Below are 16164 nucleotides of genomic sequence, written 5' to 3' on the forward strand. Positions count from 1 at the left end.
ACCAGAAGTTGTTTCGTTGTCTGATTGCAATTCTTTCTTTGGTTGTCTTCCGGCGTTGTTTCATTGGACTTGAAAGTCTGCCTTGAGATGTATTCTGGATTCGTTCCGTTAGCAATGATTGCGTTTGTGTCTTCTGATGTGTTCTTCAATCGGCATCATTAGGTTTCGAATCCTTTGGGGTCAATTCATTGTTGAAAGTCTTGTAACTTCTGTTCTGGCGTTGCTCCATTGTCATCGTTTCCTCGTCTGTCCTCCGGTGTCGCGTCAATTGACTTGATTGTTTCTTTGGATGTCTTCTGAAGTCGTTCCATTGGCGATGATTGCGTTTGTGTCTTCAGGTGGGTTCTCGTGTTGCTCAATTTGCATTAAACGGCTTTGAATCCATTGGTGTCATTTCTATGCTTTTCATTGTCTTGCATTTTTGCGTGTCTTCTGGGTTATCCTTAGTAGCTGCGATTGTCAATGTATCTGTTTTCGGTTGCCGTCTGAAGTCGTTCCACGGGCATTGATTTGCTTTGTATCTTCGGATGTGTTCTCGTGTTGCTCTTTTAGCATTGAATGTTTTCGAATATTTGGTTGTCTTCTGGAGTAATATCACTGGTGTTGAATATCTTGTATTTTTGTTAACTACTGATTTTGATCCGTTGTCTGCAATTAGCATTGTACTTTTTCGGGTGTCACCTGAAGTTGTTTCGTTGTCTGTGATTGCAATTCTTTCTTCGGTTGTCTTCCGGCGTTGTTTCATTGGACTTGAAAGTCTGCGTTGAGATGTATTCTGGGTTCCTTCCATTAGCAATGATTGCGTTTGTGTCTTCTGATGTGTTCTTCAATCGGCATCATAAGGTTTCGAATCCTTTGGGGTCAATTCATTGTCGTTGAAAGTCAACTTCTGTTCTGGCGTTGCTCCATTGTCATCGTTTCCTCGTTTGTCCTCCGGTGTCGCGTCAATTGACTTGATTGTTTCTTTGGATGTCTTCCGAAGTCGTTCCATTGGCGATGATTGCGTTTGAGTCTTCAGGTGGGTTCTCGTGTTGTTCAATTTGCAATAAATGGCTTTGAATCCATTGGTGTCATTTCTATGCTTTTCATTGTCTTGCATCTCCGCGTGTCTTCTGGGTTATCCACATTAGCTGCGATTGTCAATGTATCTGTTTTCGGTTGCCGTCTGAAGTCGTTCCACGGGCATTGATTTGCTTTGTATCTTCGGATGTGTTCTCGTGTTGCTCTTTTAGCATTGAATGTTTTCGAACATTTGGTTGTCTTCTGGTGTATTATCACTGGTGTTGAATATCTTGTATTTTTGTTAACTTCTGAGTTTGATCCGTTGTCTGCAAGTAGCATTGTATTTTTTCGGGTGTCACCAGAAGTTGTTTCGTTGTCTGTGATTGCAATTCTTTCTTCGGTTGTCTTCCGGCGTTGTTTCATTGGACTTGAAAGTCTGCCTTGAGATGTATTCTGGATTCGTTCCGTTAGCAATGATTGCGTTTGTGTCTTCTGATGTGTTCTTCAATCGGCATCATTAGGTTTCGAATCCTTCGGGGTCAATTCATTGTTGAAAGTCTTGTAACTTCTGTTCTGGCGTTGCTCCATTGTCATCGTTTCCTCGTCTGTCCTCCGGTGTCGCGTCAATTGACTTTATTGTTTCTTTGGATGTCTTCTGAAGTCGTTCCATTGGCGATGACTGCGTTTGTGTCAGGTGGTTTCTCGTGTTTTTCAATTTGCATTGAATGGCTTTGAATCCATTGGTGTCATTTCTATGCTTTTCATTGTCTTGCATCTTTGCGTGTCTTCTGGGTTATCCGCAGTAGCTGCGATTGTCATTGTAGCTGTTTTCGGTTGCCGTCTGAAGTCGTTCCACGGACGTTGATTGGCTTTGTATCTTCGGATGTGTTCTCGTGTAGTTCTTTCAGCATTGAATGTTTTTGAATATTCGGTTGTATTCTGGTAAAATATCACTGGTGTTGAATATCTGGTATCTTTGTGTAACTTCTGAGTTTGATCCGTTGTCTGCAATTAGCATTGTATTTTTTTCGGGTGTCACCTGAATTTGTTTTGTCTGTGATTGCAATTCTTTCTTCGGTTGTCTTCCGGCGTTGTTTCATTGGACTTGAAAGTCTGCCTTGAGATGCATTCTGGGTTCCTTCCATTAGCAATGATTGCGTTTGTGTCTTCTGATGTGTTCTTCAATCGGCATCATAAGGTTTCGAATCCTTCGGGGTCAATTCATTGTTGAAAGTCTTGTAACTTCTGTTCTGGCGTTGCTCCATTGTCATCGTTTCCTCGTCTGTCCTCCGGTGTCGCGTCAATTGACTTTATTGTTTCTTTGGATGTCTTCTGAAGTCGTTCCATTGGCGATGACTGCGTTTGTGTCTTCAGGTGGGTTCTCGTGTTTTTCAATTTGCATTGAATGGCTTTGAATCCATTGGTGTCATTTCTATGCTTTTCATTGTCTTGCATCTTTGCGTATCTTCTGGGTTATCCGCAGTAGCTGCGATTGTCAATGTAGCTGTTTTCGGTTGCCGTCTGAAGTCGTTCCACGGACGTTGATTGGCTTTGTACCTTCGGATGTGTTCTCGTGTAGTTCTTTCGGCATTGAATGTTTTTGAATATTCGGTTGTATTCTGGTAAAATATCACTGGTGTTGAATATCTGGTATCTTTGTGTAACTTCTGAGTTTGATCCGTTGTCTGCAATTAGCATTGTATTTTTTCGGGTGTCACCTGAAGTTGTTTCGTTGTCTGTGATTGCAATTCTTTCTTCGGTTGTCTTCCGGCGTTGTTTCATTGGACTTGAAAGTCTGCCTTGAGATGTATTCTGGGTTCCTTCCATTAGCAAGGATTGCGTTTGTGTCTTCTGATGTGTTCTTCAATCGGCATCATAAGGTTTCGAATCCTTTGGGGTCAATTCATTGTCGTTGAAAGTCTTGTAACTTCTGTTCTGGCGTTGCTCCATTGTCATCGTTTCCTCGTCTATCCTCCGGTGTCGCGTCAATTGACTTGATTGTTTCTTTGGATGTCTTCTGAGGTCGTTCCATTGGTGATGATTGCGTTTGTGTCTTCAGGTGGGTTCTCGTGTTGTTCAATTTGCATTAAATGGCTTTGAATCCATTGGTGTCATTTCTATGCTTTTCATTGTCTTGCATCTTCGCGTGTCTTCTGGGTTATCCGCAGTAGCTGCGATTGTCAATGTATCTGTTTTCGGTTGCCGTCTGAAGTCGTTCCACGGGCATTGATTTGCTTTGTATCTTCGGATGTGTTCTCGTGTTGCTCTTTTAGCATTGAATGTTTTCGAATATTTGGTTGTCTTCTGGTGTAATATCACTGGTGTTGAATATCTTGTATTTTTTTTAACTTCTGAGTTTGATCCGTTGTCTGCAATTCGCATTGTATTTTTTCGGGTGTCACCTGAAGTTGTTTCGTTGTCTGTGATTGCAATTCTTTCTTCGGTTGTCTTCCGGCATTGTTTCATTGGACTTGAAAGTCTGCCTTGAGATGTATTCTGGATTCCTTCAATTAGCAATGATTGCGTTTGTGTCTTCTGATGTGTTGTTCAATCGGCATCATAAGGTTTCGAATCCTTTGGGGTCAATTCATTGTCGTTGAAAGTCTTGTAACTTCTGTTCTGGCGTTGCTCTATTGTCATCGTTTTCTCGTCTGTCCTCCGGTGTCGCGTCAATTGACTTGATTGTTTCTTTGGATGTCTTCTGAAGTCGTTCCATTGGCGATGATTGCGTTTGTGTCTTCAGGTGGGTTCTCGTGTAGTTCAATTTGCATTAAATGGCTTTGAATCCATTGGTGTCATTTCTGTGCTGCTCATTGTCTTGGCATCTTTGTGTGTCTTCTGGGTTATCCGCAGTAGCTGCGATTGTCAAGGTATCTGTTTCGGTTGCCGTCTGAAGTCGTTCCACGGGCAATGGTTGGCTTTGTTTCATCGGATGTGTTCTTCCAACAGTTAATAAGGAAACAAACTTTTTGAACTGGATTATTATAAAGTAACAAAAACCAATAAACTGATGATTTTTTTCTGGATAAATAGTGCCTTTAAATACCAGTAAACAAGAAGTCAATATGCAATTAGTCAGAAAACAAGAAACTACGATGATCCTCTTCTTCAACAAGGAACGCAACAGTTAGTTTTTCCTTTCCTTCACATACTAGAAAAAAAAACAGTTGGGGCGCTGAACACTTGAAATAAAAGAAACTGTTAGCAAATAATCGAAATAATCGATAATATCAGGGAGTCATCAACGTAAGGTGGTTTTCAGGATATTATAGTAGTAAGAAGTTGACCCTGAAATCCAAATTTGACGTATTTCCTAGAACTAAAGTTTTATGATGTCAGTTTTCTCTAGAATCAAAGATTAACAGCATTATCTAAACAAGCAACCAAACCAGGGAATAATCATAGCAACGTAGTTTTTAGGATATAATAGTAAAAGTTGACCCTGAAGTGCAACTTTTACGTATTTCATAGGATATAAACTTTAAGGTGCTTGTTTTTCTCCGGAGAAAAGATTTGCCTTTCAACAACCTTGAGCAATTAAAGAAAAACATTTAGGAAATAAAGTTTAATTGAAGTAAGAATTAAACCAAAATCTAACAACCTTATGAACAAAGATTGTTCCAAGTAGTGCCTGTAAATACCAGTAAACAAAAAGACAATCTGCAATTAGTCAGAAAACAATAAAGCAAAGTGATCCTGTTAAAAAAAGTTTTAACAATTTGCTTAACATTAACATCAAAACTCAACGTTTCAACTTAACAGGCAAGGAATTTCGATATCTTTGTTTGGTTTTAATTATTTCAATAATACAACAGCTCCAAGTATAATAAATAAGTTGGAGATGCGAAATAGTTAAAACAAAAGAACATGAACAGAATTAAATAAACAAGCAACAAAAGTATTGAGCAACGTAATGTAGAGTTTTCGAGATGAGTGATTAAAATAGAACACGGCAAACAAATCAAAGTTTAAATCTTTTTGTGATAACTCTCAAGAAAAGCGCTAAAGTTCGTTTTTTCCCATCTTCATTTAGATGAGCTAAATCCAGCGTATGTTCTTTGAGAAAATGATTGTTGTGCAGTTTTCGTGGACCAACATAGCTACAGCTTTCGCTTTCTTTGAGTAAGTCATTCGTCTCCTTGATGACTTGGTAAGAGACATCTGGTCTCGGAACCAATCCTGTGACTGCCACCTTTAACTTTTTCTCTCTGAGCTGCTGAGCAAAATCCGACAGCCGGGAAGCAGTTTTATTTGGTGATTCTGGACCCAACCAGGGCTTTGTGGGATGAGCACTGACATCGTTGTTGCCCAGGAACAGGATGCAGTGGGAAAACTTACTGCAGAAGTCCAAGTCCTCTTCACCAAGAAACTTAGCTCTCATTCCTGGTCGGCAATGGGTTTCTATATTAAACGACTGCAATAAAGGATCCTGTTCCAAGTCCTCTCTTAGTTTCACTAAATTGCTGTCACCAACAATCACGATGGATGCCCTGAACAAAAATGATGATAATACGTTTAAAAAAATACCGTGAGAACAGCTCAAAAGTCAAAAACATGCTGGCCCTGACAGCGCAGCTCTAAACAAAACAGTTACCCTTTCTCAAAAAACTGAAAAAAACTTATGAAAAAACAAAAAAAAACAAAAACTAAGCCAAAAAACATTATGAAATGAAGCTAAACAAAACAAAAAACTTACAAAACCAAAAAAATAGTAGCCGTTCTAAAAAAAAGCTGAAGAAAACTAATTATGCTCAAAACCTTCTCTTAATGAACTCACTAACAGTCTAGTATCATTGATAAGAACTATAGTTTTGTTCAAAATGTTTTCAACTGGCACTATTTCTAGAACATCAAGACCAAAAAGTTCGTAGAAAAAATTGCAGGAGATCTGCAGTCCCGTGAGGTCAATTTCTTTGCAAAATTTTGCGGCTTTTCCAACAGCAAATAAGCCGTCCTTATTTGAGAAATACGTTTCGACACTAAAAAACCTAGAGTCAGACAAACGAAGGACATATTCACCAAGGTTATCTCCAACGCGCGAATAAGATTTTGACGCAAAGCACAGTCCATGAGATGTTACATATCTTGAAAAAAAGAAATGGACATTCTTATCTCCGCAGAACAATTTAACGTCTTCATTTACACTAGTTAAACCTTTCAAGCATTGTTCTTTTTTCTTCTGATCAAAAAAATCTATTGAAGATTGGTGTTTTATGAATTGTTCGACAATGGCTTCCGGTCCTTTGATGGTTCCCTGTAGAGCACTAAGTAGTCCGTGATTTGCCGACTCGAAACAAAAGGCTGAAAAAAACCAAAGCGGTCCATTTGGCCTAACTTGTTCTGCTAAGTGTCTCATCGTATGGAAGTTAAAAGACTGCGACTCTTCGCCATATAAATCAAGAAAATTATCAAAAAACTTATTTATCAAAAATTCAGCTTGCTCGATTTTGGATTCTGTAACATTTTTGTCAGATAGAAATCTGATAGCCGCGCTCAGTATGCAGAAGCTTTTGAAAATAGCGTTACCAACTGGTATATTTGAAAAAACCAAGGGACCTACATAAAAAAAAATAACTTAAAGTCAAATGCTTTCCAAAAATGAATTTCGTTAAGAGAACGCGTGCGGTGCTGAAAATCAAAAGGAATTTTTACAGATTTTATGTTAGTTTCAGCCAACTGATACAAATTACCTTTCGCAACTGATACAAGAAGCTTTGATAGAACTTTTCCCGTTCCTAGAAAAACTTGATGCATTGGATCAATAGGGCATCTCCAAGGCAGGTCTACAAGTCTTATAAGCGGAGTTTGGGACTTAACGCCAGACTGAAAAACCTTTTTCTGCTCTGCTATTAAACCACTAACTTTGAAATCGTTCGATTCACGCAATCTAAAGTCTTTTTTGACAGGAAAAAGCATCCTACGGCTATGCGAATAACCCCTCATATAGCAGTGGGGGCAAGCGGAATAACCATTAAATTGCACCATACAGAGAAGGCAGGCTTTCGCTGGCATGTCCGCAACAATCGACCGCACACAGAACGTCACAATTCCCAAATGTTCGATTATTAAGTCTGCATCAAATAGTGACTCCAATTCATAACAAATACGCGGCAAGAGCTTAGAAAAATCAGGTTTCGATTTACAGTACCATATACCTAGCAATGATAGATTTGAGAAGGCAGCTCTTAACTTAGGTGGTAAATTGAAAATTTGAACCCAAATTGGCCAAACTGCAAGTTTGGATGACTTAAATACGGGAGCACCATCAGCATTCAAAACAAGTTGTACTTCAGGCTGGCGAAAATGGTCCCAAGCAGTTGACCATGTGCAATTATTTTCCCAGGATCTCAAAACATATTGAGCATTTCTGGTCAAAATTCTCTCCATTTGTGTTTTGATGTCTACGCAGCAAAAATGTGCATCAGTAAACTCTATTAAACTTATTGTTGGTAACGATGGGAGGACAAGTTTTACATGTAAGTTATTTGGAACCGGCAAGCTTTTAGAAAAAAGTTTAAGGACGTCATGACGCGCTGCTTTGGAAAATGTATGGGTATCACATAAACTATTGAACTCTTTGAAAAAGCTCTCTGTTGATGCACGAGATCCTTCAAAAAGCGGTGTTCCCTCCTCCTGAAACAAAGATACTTTAACTGGCTCAATATAGGGAATATCAACTTCAGTTTCGAGCAAGTCTAACCTAACAGGCGTGGAAGATAGATTGACTAAGCTATGGATGCTACTGTTAAGCGACGAGGTTTCAACAGGTTCCACGCCATTAGAAGAAAAACTTTGATCCAAACGCTGAGCTAATGGTGTACTATGCTTTATGGGGCTTAGTGACAAATCTATCTCGCCAAACACTGATTCGTACGACAAAGATTTTTCACTTTGTTCGTTTGCATTTGACAAAACAGGCGCATATAAGACGCGGCGTGGCGGTAATTTTTCAATGACAATTCGTCTTACTGGTGTTTGCACCATTTCCGGTTTTTTTGAAATAGCATTTTGGGGTGTACTCAAGTTTTCGCGTTCAATTATTCTCTTTTTTCTAGCAGGCTCAGGGTCCTTAGGGCAGGGATCGCTATGTTCAATTTTGTGCGGGCATAAACAATCCTTATTGAACCTACCAAAATAGTGCGTGTTATAAAAAACAGTTAGTTCTTCGCCACATTTAATGTTTTTTTTGCCACACAAAAGACTATTTTACCATTTTGCTTGTATTCAATAGTAGCTCTACAGGACGCATTAATAAATGAAATTGGTCCTAACATTATCCACTGCATTTTTTTGAAGCTACTGTACAAAATGGACACATCATTATAGCCAGCAACAATCTCGTCATCCCTTATTTCAGCTAAGAAACCAATAACGCCATTGATAACACTACCTTTGTTAAAATCACCTTTCGCGAACAGTCCTAACTGCTTGAAACTATCACTAGGTATATAACTCACCTCCTTGTACTCAACTGAGAGCATACTTTTACCATATTCTCCGTCAAGAAACCCGTGCACAGCATTCTCGTCATCACTTTCCAAACAATCACTTTCTTCGGCAACAATCTTGTGAGAGCAGAACCCTTTGCTATCCAGCCACTGCCTTGTAAGCTTAGAGTCCACTTTTTGCTTCCAATTTATACCCGATCGTGCAAAATTTTTTGCGGAAATTTGATAGAACTTCAAGTTTGTTTGACTCATTTCTTTCTTAAATAGGCGACAAAATGAAGGTTCAAAAATCCAACCGGTCATGTAATTCGGAAGCGCAGCGCACAAAAAAAAAGATTTTAAACAGAAAAGTTTAAAATTTTGCCGCCAGCCCATGAAACAAGAAATCTGTACAATGAATTGGGGGAACAAAACGTTTAGAAACTCAATTTTTCCAAAAAAATCCTGCGTCCCTGACAGAGCGCAGAAGAAACAGAACTTTCATTTTCTAGTTCGTCTTTCTTGACTTCCGTTCATCATTTCTTTCTCTGATTCCTAGAGAATTCGCACCGTCCCGGACACGTCCAAGTGCATATACGCTATCTCCACAGAATCGCTTAACGGCCTCTGAAACATTAGAATTAAATTTAAACCCCCTTCACGTCATAAAAAAGACGACATTTGTTTGAAGGTAATTCACTCTTATAATTTTACCAGTTTAATTCCTTAATAATATTGTATACCGTAAGAAACATTACAAACATAGGTTCAAAATTCTCATAAAAAGGCAGAAAAAAATTCCAACCACGAAACACATTTTGCTCATCTTCAGATGCCATAACAGGGCCCTCGGGCAACTCGCGTTGAGGAAACCAGCAAGTCCTTAGCCTTTCTTCTTTCTTCAACATTGACCTAGCGAGATGCCTGCCGAAACCAGCATAATCATCTCTGGCACCATCAAAATCCAGAAGGTTTTCTCCTTTGTACATCAAAACGGCTGGCGTAGTTTTTCTTCGCTTTTCAGATTCCGAAGTATTCTACAAAAAATGATTCGAAAGCGAAAAAAATACAAATAGAAAATAATAATTGCGTGACTGCTGAAAACAACTAACAATTTGGCGAAGCGTGTTAGATAATTCAAGCATTTGGTTCCTGGCTTCAAGTTCTATCTTATTGTTGCGTCTAACCGCCTCTTCCAAAATCTTTAAGGACTCTATGCAGCTGCTTTTTGTGTCCAATCGGAAGCGTTGCGATCCTGGTGTCTAATTACAAAAAAGGAAACTACAAAACATGAAGCCAATTAAGAATGTTTTTGAGATCTACCTTGCCCACAGATTCCATCTGAAAACTCTGCTGGAGACTTTCGCCATTTTCCAGACCCGGTAGAGGCTGATTTGACATAATTCTGGAGAACAAAAGAACTTGAAGTAGGAAAACACGGCAAAAAATATTTTTCAAATGATCCATTACGGCGAACAGCTTTTGTAGCAACAATATTCATTCCTAGGCGTGAAGTCTACAAATCTAATAAACAAAAACTCTCTGGAACAAAGACAAGTTTATTCAGCAAGAATGGAGCAACAAATACATTGAGCCTCAAAATTCATAAAAGAACTGACAATGAAAAGAACAAACGATAACAAGGAACCGCATACAAAATTGCTCTTGATCTTAGGCATTTCTTTGATTTGATGAAAAGCCCATATTAGGGTGGTACTAATGCAATTGCGTTCCAAATAGTGTCCCTGTCGGAGCACCGTTTATTGATTTTGATTGTTTTCAGTTGGGATATTTTCCGAATTGGCGTCAACCATGACGTTTTCTTTTTGCTCAGACCTCCTTTTGCGCTTAGTTAAATCAACGCCATGTTGATTAACATGCTTTAGGATAGCATGGTATCTCTCCAAATTGAAATTATCTTTCATGTGATATTGCATCGCACGGCGAAGAAGACCTGCTCTTAGCGCATCAGCTGGAATTCGACCTTTTTGGGGATCAAGCTGTTTTTTAGGCTCCACGCAGTATTTAATGCGTTCATCCTCGTTCCACAAACGATTAGCAATAATGATTGCTTGTTTGCGATACGTGTTCCCGCCCAATTTGAGAAGATCGGTGCCTTCAAACATCAATTCTCCCTCAGTAATATTTTCTTCGTCTTCAACATAAGAATCACGGTTTGGCTGATTGTTTTGGCGAAGACGAGCAATTTCATCTATCGCTTTTTTCGAAAACGTCATGTACTGAGTCAGTATTTGGTTGCTGGCGTCTAATCTTGATGCAATCCGCGTCATCAAGTGCCTGAATTGATCCCACGTGAATTGCTAAAACAGAAAGATTTTTTAAACAATGACAGCCATTTAAACTTTCATACTGACATAAACAAGCATTCACATTAAAAACAGCGTCCCTGAAGAGCGCTGTATTGTTTTCTAATCATGTTTCTGCTGAGAGTAAAAATTACGTTTTATCCAGCGTAGATGCCCCCGGTCAAAAACTTAGGTGAACACCTTCAGCGTCCCAAGAGTAGCGCCCGAAAACATAAAACCTCACCTCTTCAGCAGTATTCTCAGAACAGCGGCATCGTGCGTTGCTCTCTCCTGAACAACCCTGTTCAGACTGTTGTTGATCTTTCAATTTCTCTTGGTTCACAAGATTGTCAATTATATCAAGATCAAAATCAGGATCATCAGCCGGTCCTTCTACATACATTTCGATGTCCTTTCGCGTTTTTGGATATTTTGCTTTCTTTGAACCCTGGCTACACGGCACATATTGTTCCACTTCTTCGTACTGGGGGCCCAAAATTTCGTCTTCCAAAACTTTTTCACCAACAATCTTACTAGCGTTTACCCCATCTTCCCGAAGAGAGCACCTTTTTCTGAGCGCCTTGTTTACTACTTTTTCGGGACCTTGAATCTTGAACTCTCCTTCTAGTTCTATGACCTCGTCGTTCCCCTTATTGCATTTTATCATTATTATGTCACCCTCATCCAAACAAATCTTTTCGGAATGTTTCATATCCCCAGGCCATATCGGACTTTTCGCTTTCAGTTTAACATATCGTTTGTCTTGGTGGAAGTAGAAAATGCACGCCCAATCGGGTGGTATCTCAACATCTTCCAAAGGAGTTTCATTAAGATTTTTTTCTTTCTCTGTTAAACGCTCTGATCGCTTTCTCGTTGGTTCACTGAAATAAAAAAAATCTTTAAATTTTACTCGCTCATATATCAAAATAAAAAAAAATATGCCCAAGTCGTTAAAACAAAGTGCTCCACTACAACTCAAGATCTTTAAATTTCAAAAAGGACAGCACAATCAAACTGTTTGGATTTGTAAAAAAGCAAACAAATTGAAAACTTTGGATTATGAAAAACCAAAAAAAACCGCAAAAAAACTACGCTCAGCTCACAAAAAACAGCGTCCCTGAAGAGCGCTGTATTCAGTCGAGCATGGTCTTTTCATGGGATTGGCCAGACCCAACAGACCGAAATGTTGGAAATGGCCAGACCAAACAGACTGAAATGTGGGTATTGGTCAGACCAAACAGGACAATATGTGGGATTGGTCAGACCGAGAAGTGGGTACTGGCCAGACCGAAATGTGGGTATTGGCCAAACAAAACAGACTGAATGTGAGTATTGGCCAGACCAGACAGACCAAAATGTGGGTATTGGTCAGACCAAACAGACCGAATAGTGGGTATTGGTCAGACCAACCAGGCCGAATAGTGGGAACTGGCCAGACCAAACAGGCCGATATGTGGGATTGGTCAGACCGAGAAGTGGGTACTGGCCAGACCGGAATGTGGGTATTGACCAAACAAAACAGACTGAATGTGAGTATTGGCCAGACCAAACAGACCGAAATGTGGGTATTGGTCAGACCAAACAGACCGAAATGTGGGTATTGGTCAGAGCAACCAGGTCGAAGTGGGAGCTGGCCAGACCAAACAGACCGAAATGGGGGTATTGGCCAGACCAAACAGACAGAAAAGTTGGTATTGGCCAGACCAAACAGACCGAAATGGTGGTATTGGCCAGACCAAAGAGACCGAAAAGTTGGTATTGGCCAAACCAAACAGACTGAATGTGAGTATTCGGTAAGACCAGACAAACCGAAAAGTTGGTATTGGCCAGACCAAACAGGCCGATATGTGGGATTGGTCAGACCCAGAAGTGGGTACTGGCCAGACCGAAATGTGGGTATTGGCCAAACAAAACAGACTGAAGGTGAGTATTGGCCACACCAAACAGACCGAAATGTGGGTATTGGTCAGTCCAAACAGACCGAAAAGTGGGTATTGGTCAGACCAACCAGGCCAAATAGTGGGAGCTGGCCAGACCAAACAGACCAAAATGGGGGTATTGGCCAGACCAAACAGACCGAAAAGTCGGTATTGAGCAAACCAAACAGACTGAATGTGAGTTTTGGTCAGACCAGACAAACCGAAATGTTAGTATTCGCCAGATCATACAGACCAATATGTGGGATTGGTCAGACCGAAACGTGGGTACTGGCCAGACCAAAATGTGGGTATTTTGCCAAACCAAACAGACTGAATTTGAGTATTGGTCAGACCAGACAAACCAAAATGTTGGTATTGGCCAGACCAAACAGACCGATATGTGGGATTCGTCAGACCAAATGGGACGAGTTGTGGGTATTGGTCAGACCAATCAGGACGAATTGTGGGAGCTGGCCAGACCAAGCAGACCGAAAAGGGGGTATTGGCCAGACCAAACAGGCCGAAATGGGGGTATTGGCCAGACCAAACAGACAGAAAAGTTGTTATTGGCCAGACCAAACAGACCGAAATGGGGGTATTGGCCAGATGGTATTGGCCAAACCAAACAGACTGAATGTGAGTATTGGTCAAACCAGACAAACTGAAAAGTTGGTATTGGCCAGACCAAACAGGCCGATATGTGGGATTGGTCAGACCGAGAAGTGGGTACTGGCCAGACCGAAATGTGGGTATTGGCCAAACAAAACAGACTGAATGTGAGTATTGGCCAGACCAGACAGACCAAAATGTGGGTATTGGTCAGACCAAACAGACCGAATAGTGGGTATTGGTCAGACCAACCAGGCCGAATAGTGGGAACTGGCCAGACCAAACAGGCCGATATGTGGGATTGGTCAGACCGAGAAGTGGGTACTGGCCAGACCGAAATGTGGGTATTGGCCAAAGAAAACAGACTGAATGTGAGTATTGGCCAGACCAAACAGACCGAAATGTGGGTATTGGTCAGACCAAACAGACCGAAATGTGGGTATTGGTCAGAGCAACCAGACCGAAAAGTTGGTATTGGCCAAACCAAACAGACTGAATGTTGGTATTGGTCAGACCAAACAGGACGAATTGTGGGAGCTGGCCAGACCAAACAGACCGAAATGTTGCTATTGGCTACCCCACAGAGACCAAGATGTGGGTATTGGCCGGACCAAAGTGACCGAAATGTGGGTATTGGTCGGACCAAAGAGACCGAAATGTTGGTATTGGCCAGACCAAACAGACCGATATGTGGGATTCGTCAGACCAAACAGGACGAATTGTGGGAGCTGGCCAGACCAAACAGACCGAAATGTTGCTATTGGCGACCCCACACAGACCAAGATGTGGGTGTTGGCCAGACCAAACAGACCGAAATGGGGCTATTGGCCAGACCAAAGAGACCGAAATGTGGGAGCTGGCCAGACCAAACAGACCGAAATGTTGCTCTTGGCGACCCCACAAAGACCAAGATGTGGGTATTGGCCAGACCAAACAGACCGAAATGGGGCTATTGGCCAGACCAAACAGACCGAAAGTCGGTATTGGCCAAACCAAACATACTGAATGTGAGTATTGGCCAGACCAGACAAACCGAAATGGGACAAACCAGACAAACCCAATCATTTCGACCTATCAACTTGGGCACTTACTTTTTAGGTTGACTGGGCTGACTCATTGTGATACTGCAAGTTGCACTGCACCACTTTACAAACTTTCACTGAAGATAACCAAAGCTGATCTGAAAGAGGTTATTATTGTCTATTTATTGTGCCCAAAATTGATAAACATGCTACTAGCAATACTATTACTACCGTTGTTTGCTTCGGCAATTACTACAGAATCTTCAACTACTACTACTACTACTGGATTGGCTGTTTGGACCAGCTGATTGACCACCATCATTTGACATCACTCATTTGACCACTGATTTGACATTGGTACAATACAACAACACCCCCCCCCTACAAACGCACCGGTTACCACTACTACTGGTGCTTCTACAACTGCTGCTGGTTCTGCTGTCATATCCCCTCTTCTACTCTGCTATAGTTAGCATGTTTCAGTATTCGGCCCCCGATCACTTTCGAAAATATCAAATCAGATTTACTTCAAAAAGGGGTACTTTCACACGTACGCAACCTCGGGCAGCGTACGTAACACGCGTTAGCAGATGCACGGTTGCATATATGTCTCCGGTATGCATTGAACCAGCTATACAAAGCGTTAAATAACTTCCTCGGGTTGTTGCTATCTGGTAAAGGTACCCCTTTTTGAAGTTTTGATAAAATATATATCATTGGAAAGCTCTCGTTAAGGCGAATCGCATGGGCTAAGTGCCATCTCGTAATTCGATACGGAACGCATTTAAAAACGGGTTTTAAAGTATTTTCCCAGATCCGACTGGGATGTCCGATTTTTGGAACTCTACACCCTCGACACGTATCGACACGTAACTGATTTCTGAAAGGGCCCAAAATCGAAAATTTCAAGGTTTAAGTCAGAAAAACTGTAATATCTCCCGAACGACGACGTTTCAAAAAAAAGTAAGCACTGTTCTGAACTCAGGAGATAATAAGCTTGAACATGATATAACTTTCATTGTGTAAATCTCCGGAAAAAAATTGACGATTTTCGGCTCACAGGGTCAAAATCGTTGAAATTTGGCTTTTCGTAAATTAACGCTAAAAAAAGCTATCAGATCACAATTTTTCACAATAACAATTACCATTGTCGTAACGACCGTGAACAGAGCTTTAAAATGAGCTATAATACGTTTAGAAACACGCGCTAAATAAAAAGTTATTAAACAATTAAACTTTGAAAATTCGTTTTTTTTAATGATTTTCGTCAAAAGTTCGGGTCACGCAAAGCAAAATTAAAACGCAAAACTGCTAGGAACTATAAAAGCATTATATATATTCACAATCCTCGTATAATGAGCTAAATTTTAAGCTATAGAAACTGCTGGTGTGAAGCCTGTGTGAAAAACTATTAGGCAAAGATTCGCGTTTTCAGGTCATTTTTTGTGGTCTTTCTTGAAACTTTTGTAAAAAAAATGTTATTCTTACCTTTTTAAAGCTCAACATGTTACATTGCCAAAAAGCACATTAAACAAGCTTTAATTTAAGCTATAATACACAAATTTTAACGATTTGCACAAAAAGTTATTAGTTAACGAAGTTCTGCATTCAAGGAAAAATTAAGTAATGTTGTTATGTTTAGCCCACAATTTTTTCCATTTTTAATCGTTTTTAATGCAAAATTGATTGCACCCATAGATTTTAGTGCTATTTTGCCGTAGGGAATATATATTGTCCAACCCTCAATCGGCCAATCAGTCCAACCATCAATCGGTCAAATCAGTTCGCGCAATGATAACCAAACAAAAAAAATCACCTTGATATGAACAGGCTTGCAGATATTCTTAAAAATATTTAGTTTATAAACGTGTATATTGCC

General features: G+C 40.3%; 1 protein-coding gene across 1 annotated transcript; it reads right to left on the reverse strand.

Annotated features, from left to right (window-relative positions):
* Nucleotides 1-10096: 10096 nt before the first annotated feature.
* Nucleotides 10097-14442, reverse strand: LOC142348388 (uncharacterized). The gene is made up of 3 exons (XM_075399721.1): nt 14355-14442; nt 10980-11616; nt 10097-10750 (listed from the first exon to the last, which is right to left on the reverse strand). The coding sequence occupies exons 1-3, from the start codon at nt 14378-14380 to the stop codon at nt 10190-10192; spliced, it is 1224 nt and encodes a 407-aa protein (XP_075255836.1). The 5' UTR covers nt 14381-14442; the 3' UTR covers nt 10097-10189.
* Nucleotides 14443-16164: the final 1722 nt, after the last annotated feature.

The sequence above is a fragment of the Convolutriloba macropyga genome, chromosome 10 (genome assembly GCF_964194025.1).
Source record: "Convolutriloba macropyga chromosome 10, txConMacr16.3, whole genome shotgun sequence".
Taxonomy (NCBI): Eukaryota; Metazoa; Xenacoelomorpha; order Acoela; family Convolutidae; genus Convolutriloba; species Convolutriloba macropyga.

What these genes read in the sequence shown, in the direction of transcription:
- LOC142348388 (XM_075399721.1), bottom strand. Translation starts at nt 14,380, where the DNA reads ATGAGTCAGCCCAGTCAACCTAAAAA. An exon ending in CAGCCCAGTCAACCTAAAAA is followed by an intron (nt 11,617 to 14,354) that starts GTAAGTGCCCAA and finishes TTTTTATTTCAG; the next exon opens with TGAACCAACGAGAAAGCGAT. An exon ending in CTGAGAATACTGCTGAAGAG is followed by an intron (nt 10,751 to 10,979) that starts GTGAGGTTTTAT and finishes TTTCTGTTTTAG; the next exon opens with CAATTCACGTGGGATCAATT.